Below are 12,866 nucleotides of genomic sequence, written 5' to 3'. Positions count from 1 at the left end.
GGAATTACACGGTGTATGACAGGGAACTACTTGCCATTCACGAAGCATTCCGGAGGTGGAGACATTTATTAATTGGGGCACAACACAAGGTGCAAGTGTGCACCGACCACAAAAATTTAGAGTATTGGAGAACAGCTCGAGTGCTCAACCAACGACAAGTGAGATGGGCACAGGAATTCTCCAAATTTAACTTTGAGATTTGTTATGTGCCAGGCCCAGAAAACGTCAGGGCGGATGCGCTCTCACGCAAACCAGAATATTGGGAAGGGGAGGAGGTGATCGAAGAGAGACATGTCATCCCGGAGGACCGCTGGGTGTGTGGGGCGGCGCTGGTGGGGCAACGGGAACTGGTGGAGGAAACGGAAAATGATGAATATGCCCAGGATAAGCTCAGAGGTCTCAGGGGGGAGGGCGAGAGCCCCGGAGGTTTTGAGGAAAGAAATGGGGCATTGTATTACAAAGGGGCACTGTATATACCCGAAGGTGAATTGAGGGGGAGAGTACTCAAGCAGTTGCATGATAGCCCCACGGCGGGACATTTTGGGCAACACAAAACCATGTGGTTGGTTACCAGGGAATTTTGGTGGCCTAAGGTGAGGGAAGATGTAAGGGAGTATGTAAGAGGGTGTGACCAATGTCAGCGAGCCAAAGGGGAAAGAAGGGCGCCGGCAGGGTTATTAGAACCTTTACCCACACCAGAACGGCCTTGGGAAGCGATATCAATAGATTTTATGACGGATCTGCCAAGGTCCAAGGGGAAAACAGCCATCATGGTAGTAGTAGACCTGTTAACTAAGATGTGCCATTTTGTAGCATGCTCACATGCAGTCACAGCGGAAGAAACGGCGAAGTTGTTTGTGGAACATATCTTTAGGTTGCACGGGGCTCCCTCGAGGGTGATCTCAGATCGAGGCAAACAATTTACTTCCAGGTTCTGGAGGAAGCTCATGAGCTTGCTACACGTGGAAGTTAATTTTTCAACTGCCCGGCACCCTGAAACCAACGGGCAGGCGGAAAGGGCAAATGGCATTCTTCAACAATATCTTAGGTGTTATGTCAATGACAGAGAGAACGATTGGGTCGAAAAGTTGGCGTTGGCAGAATTTGCCTACAATAATGCGGAGAATGTGTCCACAGGGATGAGTCCCTTTTTGGCTAATTACGGGTGTCACCCCAGGGCATTTCCAGGGGAAGGAGGGGAGAGATGGAGTGTTCCAGCGGCTGAACATTTTGTAGAAGAGATGGAAGCCATCCATCAGCAGCTCCAGCTCAACTTAGAAAGGGCCAAGGCACAATATAAGAAGCAGGCAGACAAGAACAGAAGGGAAGGTGAAACCATAAGGGTGGGGGATCAAGTGTGGTTGTCAACCCAAGGGTTGCCGTTCAAAGGGGGTTGTAAGAAACTGAGGCCCAGAAGATTGGGACCCTTTGAGGTGATTCAGCAGGTCAACCCGGTAGCTTTCAAACTCCGATTACCCAACCACATGAAATTGCACCCAGTGTTCCACAGGTCGTTACTGTCACCATACAGGGGGGGACGTGAAGGGGAGCACGTCAGGGGACCAGCCTTGGAAGAGAGGGAACGCCGCAACCATGTAGCGGAAATCCTCGATTCCAGGTGGAAGGGTAATCAGGTGGAGTATTTGGTGGCGTGGGAAGGGGAACCGGAGTCAGAAAACACCTGGGTAAGTGCAGAGGAAGTCAATGACGAGGTTTTAACAGAAACGTTCCACCAAAGGTTCCCGAGGAAACCTCAGCCTATAGCAAGGTTTAGGAGGGAGTATTTCGGCACCACCGATGAGGAAGAGGAAATGGAAGGGTTCGCGGAGTCGGAGTTGGAAGATGGAGTGGACTCTGATGACGAAGAGTACCTAGAGAGTAGGAACAGCAACAAGTGGAAGGAAGTGTTCGCGACGTCGGAAGATGAGGGAGGTTCTTTCAGGGGTTTTACCTCCTCACCGCCAGTAGGAGAGGAGACGGGAGGGGGTGAAGGGGGCCCTGGAGGGGAGGTGGATGTCAGGGAACTGACATCTAAAGCGCCGCAGGTGCAAAGGCTCCCTGAGGTTGAGAGAGCAGTAGCAGCGGAAGAGGGAACCAGTAGAGGGCGAGCAAGAACTCCAAGGGAAAGTGAGTCGGAGGGATGGCTCAGAGACGCTTCAAGCGAAACCAGTGGGGAGGTCTCAGGACCTCCTATAGGGACACCCACACCTCGACGGAAACTGTCACGCCGAGAGGCCAGACGACGTGTTTCCGTTAAGGAGCTTTTATGTTGGAAACGTTTCCGAAAGCAGCCACTTTCGGATTCTACTAGTGATTGACGCAGCCATGCTGGAGGGGCTCCGTCACAGGCAGAGGTTTGAAAACCTGATCAAACTCTGAGGGACTTGCATTTTACGCACAAGCAGCTCATCGTCCCATCACACTGCCCAAAGGCTTTTTTCCTTCATTTCCCTTGGGTTTTTGCAAGTGAACAATATCTTCTTACAAGTAGTAACAAAACAACACCCTGCCCCCCCAAACCCAGGAGAGACTAAAACAACGAAAACTTAACACGTCAACATGGAAAGCCAGTACGGAGATGACTGCGTTATATACAGGTAAGTATAACTGCATTTATGTATTTAATCCATCCTTTTAATCAAGAAGTCCATATTTCTCTCCTTGGCTTGCGTAAGGAATCGTGTAGGTTGTTTTCTGAAATGTAAGAAATTAAGATCCACCAGGTAGAATAGAGAAGTTCGACTGCTTCTTTGCCTTCCTGGCACAAGGTTTACCAGTTATATTCTTGGCCATTGCAATCTTCCAAACATTATACTAAGCCTTTTTGTTTGCCATTTGTAGGGAATTTGTGATGATGCTGGGATCCTATCAGCCCAGATCAAAATGGCCAATGGTAAGTGTTAGGGCTCCAAGGGGTTACCCTGCTTGGCTGTGAAGCCTTGCTTTTGATGCCAAAATAAACTTTATCTGTCCAGAGCGCCACTCTCCCGTGGCTGGCTCATTCACTGGCAGAATCCGTGAGTGGGCGGTCCTTAAACCTTCCCCAGCAAAGTAGTTTCTTGACGCCCAGTCTGTGCCTTCCCTCTCGACACAAAAGCTTACTGCGCAAGGAAGGCGTGGGTAATGGAGGACCTCTCTCCTCCCCGCTTTGCCCAGGCAAGGTGTCCTGGCACTGCCTCGCCTCCTCCGAGCCCTGAAGCTCCTCTCACTGGAGGCGTGGTTACTCTTCTCCGGTGAGGAGGAGCTGCTTCCCACAATCTTTGGGGGCTCTCTGTAATCCATCCGGCTTTTCCTGTCTCCCCCCTGAGCCGATGGCAGTTCCCTGACAGTAAGGGATGATGGGAGTCCATCTAGAAGACTCGTGTTTCCCACCCCTGTTCTGTGAAGTTAAGTTTTCAAATGCTTCTCAATGAGAAACCCTTTGCGGAACTGTGAGATTGTTCAGGAACCACCTATCATTACAGGCACTGATTAAGATAAATCCTCTTTTGCCACATAATCCATAGTTCCAACTATATGGATCTTGGTGACCTTCTAAAAGAGTCTCCCAGAATCCACCACTTTAGAATCCTTGGCATAGGAGGAGGAAAATATTTCCCCCCAGGAAATAGAGTTTTCCTCACAATTACTTCCTTTTGATCTGTAAGTCATTTTTGCCATCTTAAAAAATAGTTTTTCATTTCAGCACAAAGGAGAAGTGCTGGAAAATCATGTTCACCCAGTGCTACAAATGAAAGCATGAGAAAGCTGAAAAGCTTTCAATTCAGCAAAACAGATCACCTATCTGTTTTGCTGAAGTGAAAGCTTTTCAGCTTGTTCACCTAACAATGGAATTTCATGAGAAAACCAGAAACCAAGGACAGAACTATGTGAGGGTTGGAAAACCCAGTCCTCCTGAGTTTGACTCAAACTGCTTAATGTAGGGGGCAAAGGGGAATCAGTAGGCAGATGTGTAGGTGCTGGACCATTTCCTCCCATCTGATTCTCTCATGACCTTCCATTTTATAGATTCATAGAATGGTAGGGTTGGAAGGGACACGGGGTCATCTAAGTCCAACCCACTGCAATGCAGGAATCTTTTGCCCAATGTGGGGCTGAAACCCACGATCCTGAGATTAATAGTCTCATGCTCTACCAACTGAGCTATCTCCATTTCCCCCCATTCATCCCACATTTGGCTCAATGACTGGAAAGACTCTCCTCCCTGAAAGAGAGGGGAGTGGTTGTGGGCGGGAGCCCGAGCACCGCCTAGCAGGGGGTGTTGCCCCCTGCCTCCAGCTCACCTGGCTGGCGCTCACGCCCCCCCGGTGGCCACCCAACCAGGTGCCGCGGAGGGGGCGTGTTCAGCAGCCTTTTACTGCAGCGCCAGCCTCTCTCTGGCCTCATTAATCTGGCGGTCGTGTATTCTGTCCGATGCCTGCTTGGCGGGAGGCCATGGCACGACCCTCGGTGACAGCAGGGGTGAGCCTATAGTTGGATTAGCATCAACTGGCTCCACCTACTGGTGAATAAACCCACTTGTTTCGATCCAATGCCTAAGCCAATACCTTTCCATTGCTGTAATCAATAAAGTTGTGGCCTTTTTCTAGCCCATTAACCTTATATCACGTGTCCTTGTGTCTTCATTTCACTTTGCGGGGGTCGGGCCCTCGAACCACAAATAAGCTTTATGGAGGAAGGAAGTTTCTCTGGGGAGATGTGGCAGAGAACTGGTGCACAAGGAAAAAACCACTCACCCACTCCCTGGCCATTAATTCTCCTGTTGCAGTCCACATTACCCTCAACCAGCAATTCTGTGTCTGGGAAACACCAATGGTGTTTCTAGGGTTCCAACAACTTTCACGTTATGCAAGCAGCTTCTATTCACCAGAAAATAAGTAAAGACTGCATGAAAAAAAGGCACACAGGACTTTTGTTCTGCAGTTTGTTACTATCATGAGGGAAACAGAAGGAAAATATGGCTTCTTGTTATTGGTCTTTTTTTAAAGAAAAAAAATCAAAGGCACAAAAACACTTTGAGGTATGAGAGTCACAGGCATAATTATATTCTCCCGCAGAAGAAATAGTAGGTTTTTTAAATCTATATTCTTTCAGTTACTTGGTTCATTTCTTCTACTTAATACTACTCATGCATTACTTTTTCTTATGCATGAGTGATATTAGCTCACAAAGGCTTCTGCCACAATAACATACTTATACCAAGTTAAAACACTGGGGAGGGGAAGCAGATTTAAGATGTATGCTTACATCAGTATTATTTATGAGGTGCTTTACTCATTCATACATGTGCTCATGTCCCTTGGAGAAACATGCAAGAAAATACAAACACTGTACAATCACATCACGATCGGATGGTGGGCTTTTTTGGCCATATTTTATCAATACAAATAATCAAAATATTCACATAGGAAAAATACTCCACAGAAAGGAGTCTTGATGCAATTGTGTCTACCAGTGATGCAAAGGCACACGGTAAATTTGGAGAGGGGGAAAAGTTATTTTATTTATTATATTTATATGCTGCCTTTCCACCAAGGCCCCTCTGTCCTCACACCAAACTTGCCAGTTAGGCAGGGCAAAGAGATAGTGACTGACTCAACATCGCTCAGCCATCTCCATGGCTGGGTGAAGATTTGAATCAGAGTCTCCACAGTCCAAAGTAAGACCCTCTCGAGCACTGCACCACACTGGCTCTCAAAAGACACAAGGGAACTGAAAGCTGAGGCGAACTGAACATGCACAGTGCCATATATAAAATAAAGAAATAATAAAAATGAGTGGTGGAGGGTTTCCATTACGTTGGTTTGGCTTTGGAAACGAGACCAGGCTAATTTGGAACTCCAAAACCCTTGGAGAAATTCAGATGGGGTGAATTTCTGAAGACTTCCTTATTTATTTATTTTAAAAATATCTCTTACGGAGCCCTTCCTGTGCCAGCCCTGGATAGTCCTTGCACCAGGACAAAAGGCGTGTAGGTCCTACATAGGAATGGAGAGACACACTGAATAAGCAGCAGCTGACCAGTGATACCCTGGTCACTGAGAGCATCAGAAAAGGCCTTTTCAGCAGTTACCGTATGCAGACCTTCGAAGTGTCTCTGTTTTCCAGGGACAGTCCCAAATTTAACAGATGCCATCCCGGTTTCTGATTTGATCCCAGAATGTTCTGCTTTTCATTAGGACATCCCTATTTTCATTGGAGTAATGTTGGAGGCTATGGAGTTATGTAACCCCCGAGCAACTCTACAACCTTTAGAAGAAATCTGAAGGTAACCCTGTATAGTGAAGTTTTTAAATGTTTAATTAAAAAACTTAAATTAAGTTTTAAGTTAAACTTAAGTTTAGCTTGGAAGCTGCCCAGAGTGGCTGGGGCAACCCAGTCAGATGGGAGCGATATAAATAAAACAATGGTAATGGCAATGGCATTAAGAATAATGGAATAGGACGTCCCTATTTTCATTGGAGAAATGTTGGAGGGTATGCATGTGAGGTGGCCCTCAATGGTTCTCCTTGAAATGTGGAATCGTGAAAACTGCCTTCTGATTTTTTTGTTCTGCAACAGCATTTCCTGGAGTAAGAGGGCGAAATACAGATCCCAGGAAGTTGGGCGAAACCGTCAGTCTGGGCAACAAGCGCATTCACAGGAAATGGCAGCGCTAAGCATGCAGTAGATGCCTATTTCCGTATAACCAGATGATTCAGAGCTTTAATAAAGAACAGGATTTATGCATCCCGTGTTGACTGCAGACAGGAATCTAGTAATTGCCACCGTATATTTTACATAAAACACCCTCTCCTTTAAAAAATAAATAAAGGAGGCAAAGAATTATTACATACACCACCATGTCTAAATGCCAATTATATTAACTTCTTTCAGCCCTCCCCCCACCCCTCAATGATGCATTTAGTTATTTCTGGCAGATACTCACCTGTGTTATGTGCTTCTAGCTGTGATAGAGAGTTCACAGCCACTTTGCATAATGAGCAGTAAAGCAGTTTTTTGGCTTTCTCCTCTTCTGATTCAGAAATGGCATTAGTAGTCCCATTTGTGCTCTTGGAAGAAGTTGATGATGAGGGTGTAGATGTTGTTGCTACCGCTGCGGAAGTGACAAACACTGCTGTAGCTCCAGGCTCAGGTATAAAAGAGACCACTTCAGCATTTGGAAGCTGACTAGAGCCATTCACTGTCAGGTTTGTCTTATCTTCTGAAAGAGAGAGAGAAAGAATATTAGGCTGCCAGGTTGTCCTGTAATCCAGATGATGCTACGAGGACCAGACACGACCAGTGTCTTAGGGCACTATCTCAGGGAAATTCAGTTCGGTTCACACTTAAAGGCCAATCGACCCAAACTGCGTTTTCTGAAGCAACATGTGAACTGTAATGCAGCTCTTCTGTTGGAATCTGCAAACAATGTAGTTTTCCAGGCAAACAGCGTTTACAAGAATTAGGGGAAGGTGCACATAAAAATTAAAATATTAGTGGAAAAAATGCATTATACTAGGGGAAGTTGCTTGCAAAAAAAATAAAATACAAAACTGCATACAAAAAGGTGTTTTTTAGGACCCTAAAATACGGATGAATTTTCATGATTTGAATTTTCAAATTGCTGCAGAGAATTGGAGTAAACAATACTCACTGCAGTCAACTGAAGGCAACCAACCATTCCCTGGGGTCCCCCAATCTCTCTCACAGCCAACGAAAAACTAATAAATGAATGGAGAAAGAACCTACCCACATGATGCTGACACAAAAACCTTGCACAAACAGATGTAAAAGAATGAAAGTTACAACCACCCACCGTTTTCTCTCTCCTCCAATTTCCACCACTCTTCTCCCCCAACCTGACACTCGCCATAACATTAGTGACTCACATTGATCTGTTAAAAAGTCTCTATGAACTGAAAGCAGAGATGCTGTATGTACTTTTGTTACCCCAAAAATTCCTGTGGCCGGATTCTGATTGATGAGTGGGAGAAAGGGGGTTGGAGACTGGCTTGGAAGAAGGAATCTGTGAACTGGGCGAGAGAAAATAGAAGCAGGAGAAGCTTGAGGACTGGAGAGTGAAGAAGAGATGCAGGAGGAGCGAGAGGATGCCACTGTTAAAGGGTCTTCACAAGAATTTAAACCATGGGTAGGCAACCTAAGGCCCGGGGGCCAGATCCGGCCCAATCGCCTTCTAAATCCGGCCCGTGGATGGTCTGGGAATCAGCGTGTTTTTACATGAGTAGAATGTGTGCTTTTATTTAGAATGCATCTCTGGGTTATTTGTGGGGCAGAGGAATTCGTTCATCTCTCCCCCAAATATAGTCCGGCCCCCCACAAGGTCTGAGGGACAGTGGACCGGCCCCTTGCTGAAAAATTTGCTGACCCCTGTAAACCATGGCTGGGGAACCTGTGGCTCCCATCATCCCTGACAATTGGTCATACTGGCTGGAGGGAGTTGCTGATGGGAGTCACAAGCCAACAACCGCTAGAGGGCCCCAGTGAGCCACCCTAATTTAAACCTTTTATTTAGTTCTTCAGCATAATTCTCCATTTCCCTTACTCCTCCCCTCCTTTTGTTTCCACTTACTGTGTTAATTATTAGATAGGGAGCTCCTCAAAGTGGGGGTTATTGGTTGCTGTTGTCGTATGTTTCATTACAAAATGCTGTGCACATTGATGGCAGTATATAAACGAATAGTTCTTTTTCTCTCTTTTTTTAAAGCCATGTTATATACAATGAGTGTAACCCACTGACAGGAAACTTGCAAGGGATGAATAAATTTATTATCATGTTGTCAGACAGAGTTTGACAAAGCAATCAGGACACCTCTAATGTAATTTAAACAAAGAAGTGAACACGATCAGGCACCTACTATGTAATACTCGGCTTTTGTAAAAGATTGGAGAACTTTTTTCCTAATCTGGCACTTTCAAGAGCATGGCCGTGTAGGAGATGCAAGGTTGTAAAAAACAGAAGCAGCAGCGCATCTTATTTATCTGTGCAGGGGAGTATTTTAACAACACAAGTGTTTACCACTTCTATAGCATCGTTCAGGGGGAAATGAGTGGTGACTAGGAAAGTTGTGCCCAGTTAGCTTTGACACCCTGTCACCCTGGGCTCGCGATCCTGATGTGTTTCCACAGCAGGCTGCAATCCACCTCATTCTCACTACTTCCTTTGACAGCTCAGCAAAGCATAGGAGCATGCCTTTCATTAGTTTTGCCATTCGCATAAAAGAGGTACAGACTTCTAAAACACCTGCAGATAGCACCTACTGGAATATATTTCTCAAGAGTGCACTGTATTCTCCCTTTGTTCTTGTTTCGAAATTTGAACAAGCTGTTGCAGAAAAGCTTTGACAGTTCTGGGAATCCTAATGCTATGGTAACAATAGCACTTCTGAGGAGGGAAGGAGGTTTTTTTTCTTAAGTTTTTATTAAGGGTTTTTTTTGTGTTACAAAGCAAACAAAACGATCTGGTCACAAATGGACATGCGAAAAAATATTTTGTGTCCTCCGGTCTGGCACTGTTCTTGTATTCCTTAAGCAATGAACAGAGGGAATATTTGTTTTATGATAATTTTTTCAAACGCTGAATATACTTTTGCCTGCAAAGGGCGTATATGTAAACTCCTTTCCCCTTCTCATTTATTTGTAAATAATAACCCCATTTATGCTGAAGTCTTGAGAAAAAATCCCTCTAATTAAGTATAACTTTAGGCTGAATATGACAAAAGCTGTGGTCTCTTATGTTATTGGATGCATTGTCTTGAAGTAGTTTTCATGCATTTATTAATAGTTTGCTTGTGTATAGTACTATGTTTATGCTGTGCTTTTTTGTACAAAAGTGAGATGCAGGCCATCATATTTTGATAAACTGTAAAATTTCCCTACCAATCCTTATTTCTTTACAGTGGTGCCTCGCAAGACGAAAATAATCCGTTCCGTGAGTCTCTTCGTCTAGCGGTTTTTTGTCTTACGAAGCAACCCTATTAGCGGCTTAGCGGATTAGCGCTATTAGCGGCTTAGCGGCTATTAAAGGTTTAGCGGCTTAGCGGCTAAAAGGCTATTAGCGGCTTAGTGGCTTAGAAAAAGGGGGGGGAGCGAAAAAAATCGCAAGACTCACAAGACGTTTTCGTCTTGCAAAGCAAGCCCATAGGGAAATTCGTCTTGCGAAGCGCATCGAAAAACTTTCGTCTAGCGGGTTTTTCGTCTTGCGGGGCACCACTGTATTAGATTTATGAGATTTATATACTGGCCCTGATCATAAGATCTCAGGGCGGTGCACAGAATAAAAACAAATAATTAAAACAAAACATCAAAACAATACCCTCCCTTTCCACAGACACATTTAAAAAGCTGTAGGATATTAATCAGCCCAAGGCCTGGTGGAAGAGGAACGTTTTTGCCTAGTGCCTAAAAATATATAATGAAGGTGCCAGGCGAACCTCCCTGGAGAGAACGTTCCGCAAATGGGGAGCCACCACAGAGAAGACCCGTTCTCATGTTGCCACCCTCCGAACCTCATGTGGAGGAGGCGCATGAAGAAGGGCCTCAGGAGATGCTATCAGGGTCAGGGTAGGTTCATATGGAGAGAGTCAGCCCTTGAGGTATTGCGGTCCTGAGCTGTTTAAGGCTCCCCTGTGCCTGCACCCCTTCACCCTTCTCTACTGAATGTATCAAGAACTCCTAAATAGTGAATAAAAGTAAAAATGACAGCATAAAAATTAAAATGTATGGCATTTTATGGATGTTGAATACTTTTGAGTTAGAAGAAATTAAAAATTAAGAACAGTGCACATGGTCATTAGCGGCAAGACAAGATGGTGTTAAATGTGATACTTTCCTATGACCCAATCACCATACATATATACACATAAATGATACCTTTTCACATTTCCAGAATGATGTAGAAGTGAAGTCGAATTAAAACCATAATGTAAGACTTAGGCCTCAAATTGAGGGTCTTTAAGCGGTGTTTGTTTTTTAATCTTTTAGTTATTGATGCTCTGGGAAAGGGTACAATGGGGGTGGTTTTTTAAATCACTTTAAGGAGCTGTATGACTTTTACCTATTTTTATTCCCCACAAGCCTTTTGGGTGCTGTGGAAGGCTAATCAAATCAAATAAATAATTCCAGACAGAGAGTGGAATTTATATATTTAACATACAGAAAGAATTCTGTCAGTAACTTTCAGTAAAAGGTTTGGAGTTGACACTTTAGATACCTGGCATATCTGAAACAAAAAAGACGTTTCTTTTTTTCCTACCTGTTCAAAATGCATTTCTTTCTCCCACACAAAATAAGGCAACTGAAACTTCGGAAAAGTAGTCAATTAGCTGACAGTCATAGAAGACTGGGTTGTGGACCAACCGTCTGAATACTAAGGAAGGAACTGTTCTAGTTTAGAAGGCTCCCTACCCCAAGCAAATATTTTTAAGGTTCAGGATCACTCATTTGCAAAATTAATTATTATTATTATTTTGAAGGGCAGGATTAATAACATATACCATAAATGGCATATGCATAAGGAATTAGACAGCAGAAAGAGGGTAATTAAAAAGTTGTTCAAGGTGGTATTTTTTATTTCAATTGTAAAGGCTTGCTGTCCTAAATTTCATTATCATTAAACACACATGCACAAACAAAAACACTGCACCACATTACTCCTTGACATTCATTAAGACAAAGTTAGGCAGATTTGATGAGGAGTTCTAGAACAATTCTTTTTCTGCTTTACTGCCCCATTTTCTGAATAATGAGAAACTAATGGGTGTCACTCAGAGTACCAACTTCCTAAACGGTTGTGCATTCTATTGAGAAATGAGGCTTAAGAGAGGGGGGGGAGGGGGAGGAAAAAAAGAACCATGGGATGGTGCAGAAAATAGAATAACCCTGTAGACCTGCATGCAAATCAGCTTGGAGCAGAACACCTCTTAACTCTTTCTGTACAACGTCTTTCCATTCACTTCTCAACCATCTCAAACTGATGCGAGCCAATTCTGAAATTCGAATAAATTGTACATACCTGCCACAATTTTAAAGGTGGAGGTCATATTCTGATAGTGCTCAATCAGAGGCTCAAACAGTGACTAATGAATGTTCAGTTGGGGGAGAGGGGCCTGGCAAGAAGAATTGGTCAGAAGTACCGTTCTTCTTTTCAGCGGATGAAGGGGCAGACAGAGATCAAGGCAACCATCGTGGGGATTGCAAATCTAGCAGTTTATCCTAAAATATGAGAATAATCCTGAGAATAAACACATACGATCTAAAAGATTGGCGTGGTGGGGGGAGAGATACTGAACGGTTTATCAAAGTTGCCGCTTAATAATTTATCCAGATCACTTTTCCAACTACAGTGGTACCTCGGTTTACAAACTTAATCCGTTCCAAAAGTCTGTTCTTAAACAGAGGAGCGCTTTCCCTAATGAGGCCTCCCGCCGCCGGTGCCCTTCCACTGTGCAGATTCCATTCTTAGACGAAGGTAAAGTTCTCAAACCGGGACACTATTTCCGGTTTTGCGGAGTTCATAAACCAAATCGTTCTTAAACCAGACTGTTCTTAAACCGAGGTACGACTATATTGTGAAATGCCTGTGGAACCACAGGAGCTCTTATTTTCCGAGGTGATGCAAATTAAAGGGAGTATATGTAAGGTGTATGTGAGAGAGAGGGAAAGACAGGTGGACAGATAAAATCTGGAATGAAAGTGTGGAATTGAAATTCTGAGAGCAGAAAGTCCAATGTTAATCTCTTAAATTGTCAGTTATGCTTTGGGATGAATGCTGCTTTCCCTTTTGGTCTGCTCATTCAATGCCCTGTGTCCTTTTGAGGGAAGGAAAAAGTAGCATCTGTCCCTTGCTGATTCTCATGCAGAAGTGC

General features: G+C 44.3%; 1 protein-coding gene across 10 annotated transcripts in view; it reads right to left on the bottom strand.

Annotated features, from left to right (window-relative positions):
* The window catches only part of ZNF385B (zinc finger protein 385B), a 199,396-nt gene that overhangs the window by 9,092 nt on the left and 177,438 nt on the right, over nucleotides 1-12,866 (bottom strand). For 9 of the 10 annotated variants that reach the window (XM_081930107.1, XM_081930106.1, XM_081930109.1 and 6 more), the window contains one exon: nucleotides 6,929-7,204. In XM_081930107.1, the coding sequence (XP_081786233.1) occupies nucleotides 6,929-7,204 (276 nt within the window). The remainder of the gene's footprint in view (nucleotides 1-6,928; nucleotides 7,205-12,866) is intronic. The other variant, XM_081930108.1, reaches the window with a different exon arrangement.

This window comes from Podarcis melisellensis (genome assembly GCF_964234715.1).
Source record: "Podarcis melisellensis genome assembly, chromosome: 1".
Lineage (NCBI taxonomy): Eukaryota > Metazoa > Chordata > Lepidosauria > Squamata > Lacertidae > Podarcis > Podarcis melisellensis.
This window is presented reverse-complemented; position numbering and strand designations above follow the sequence as displayed.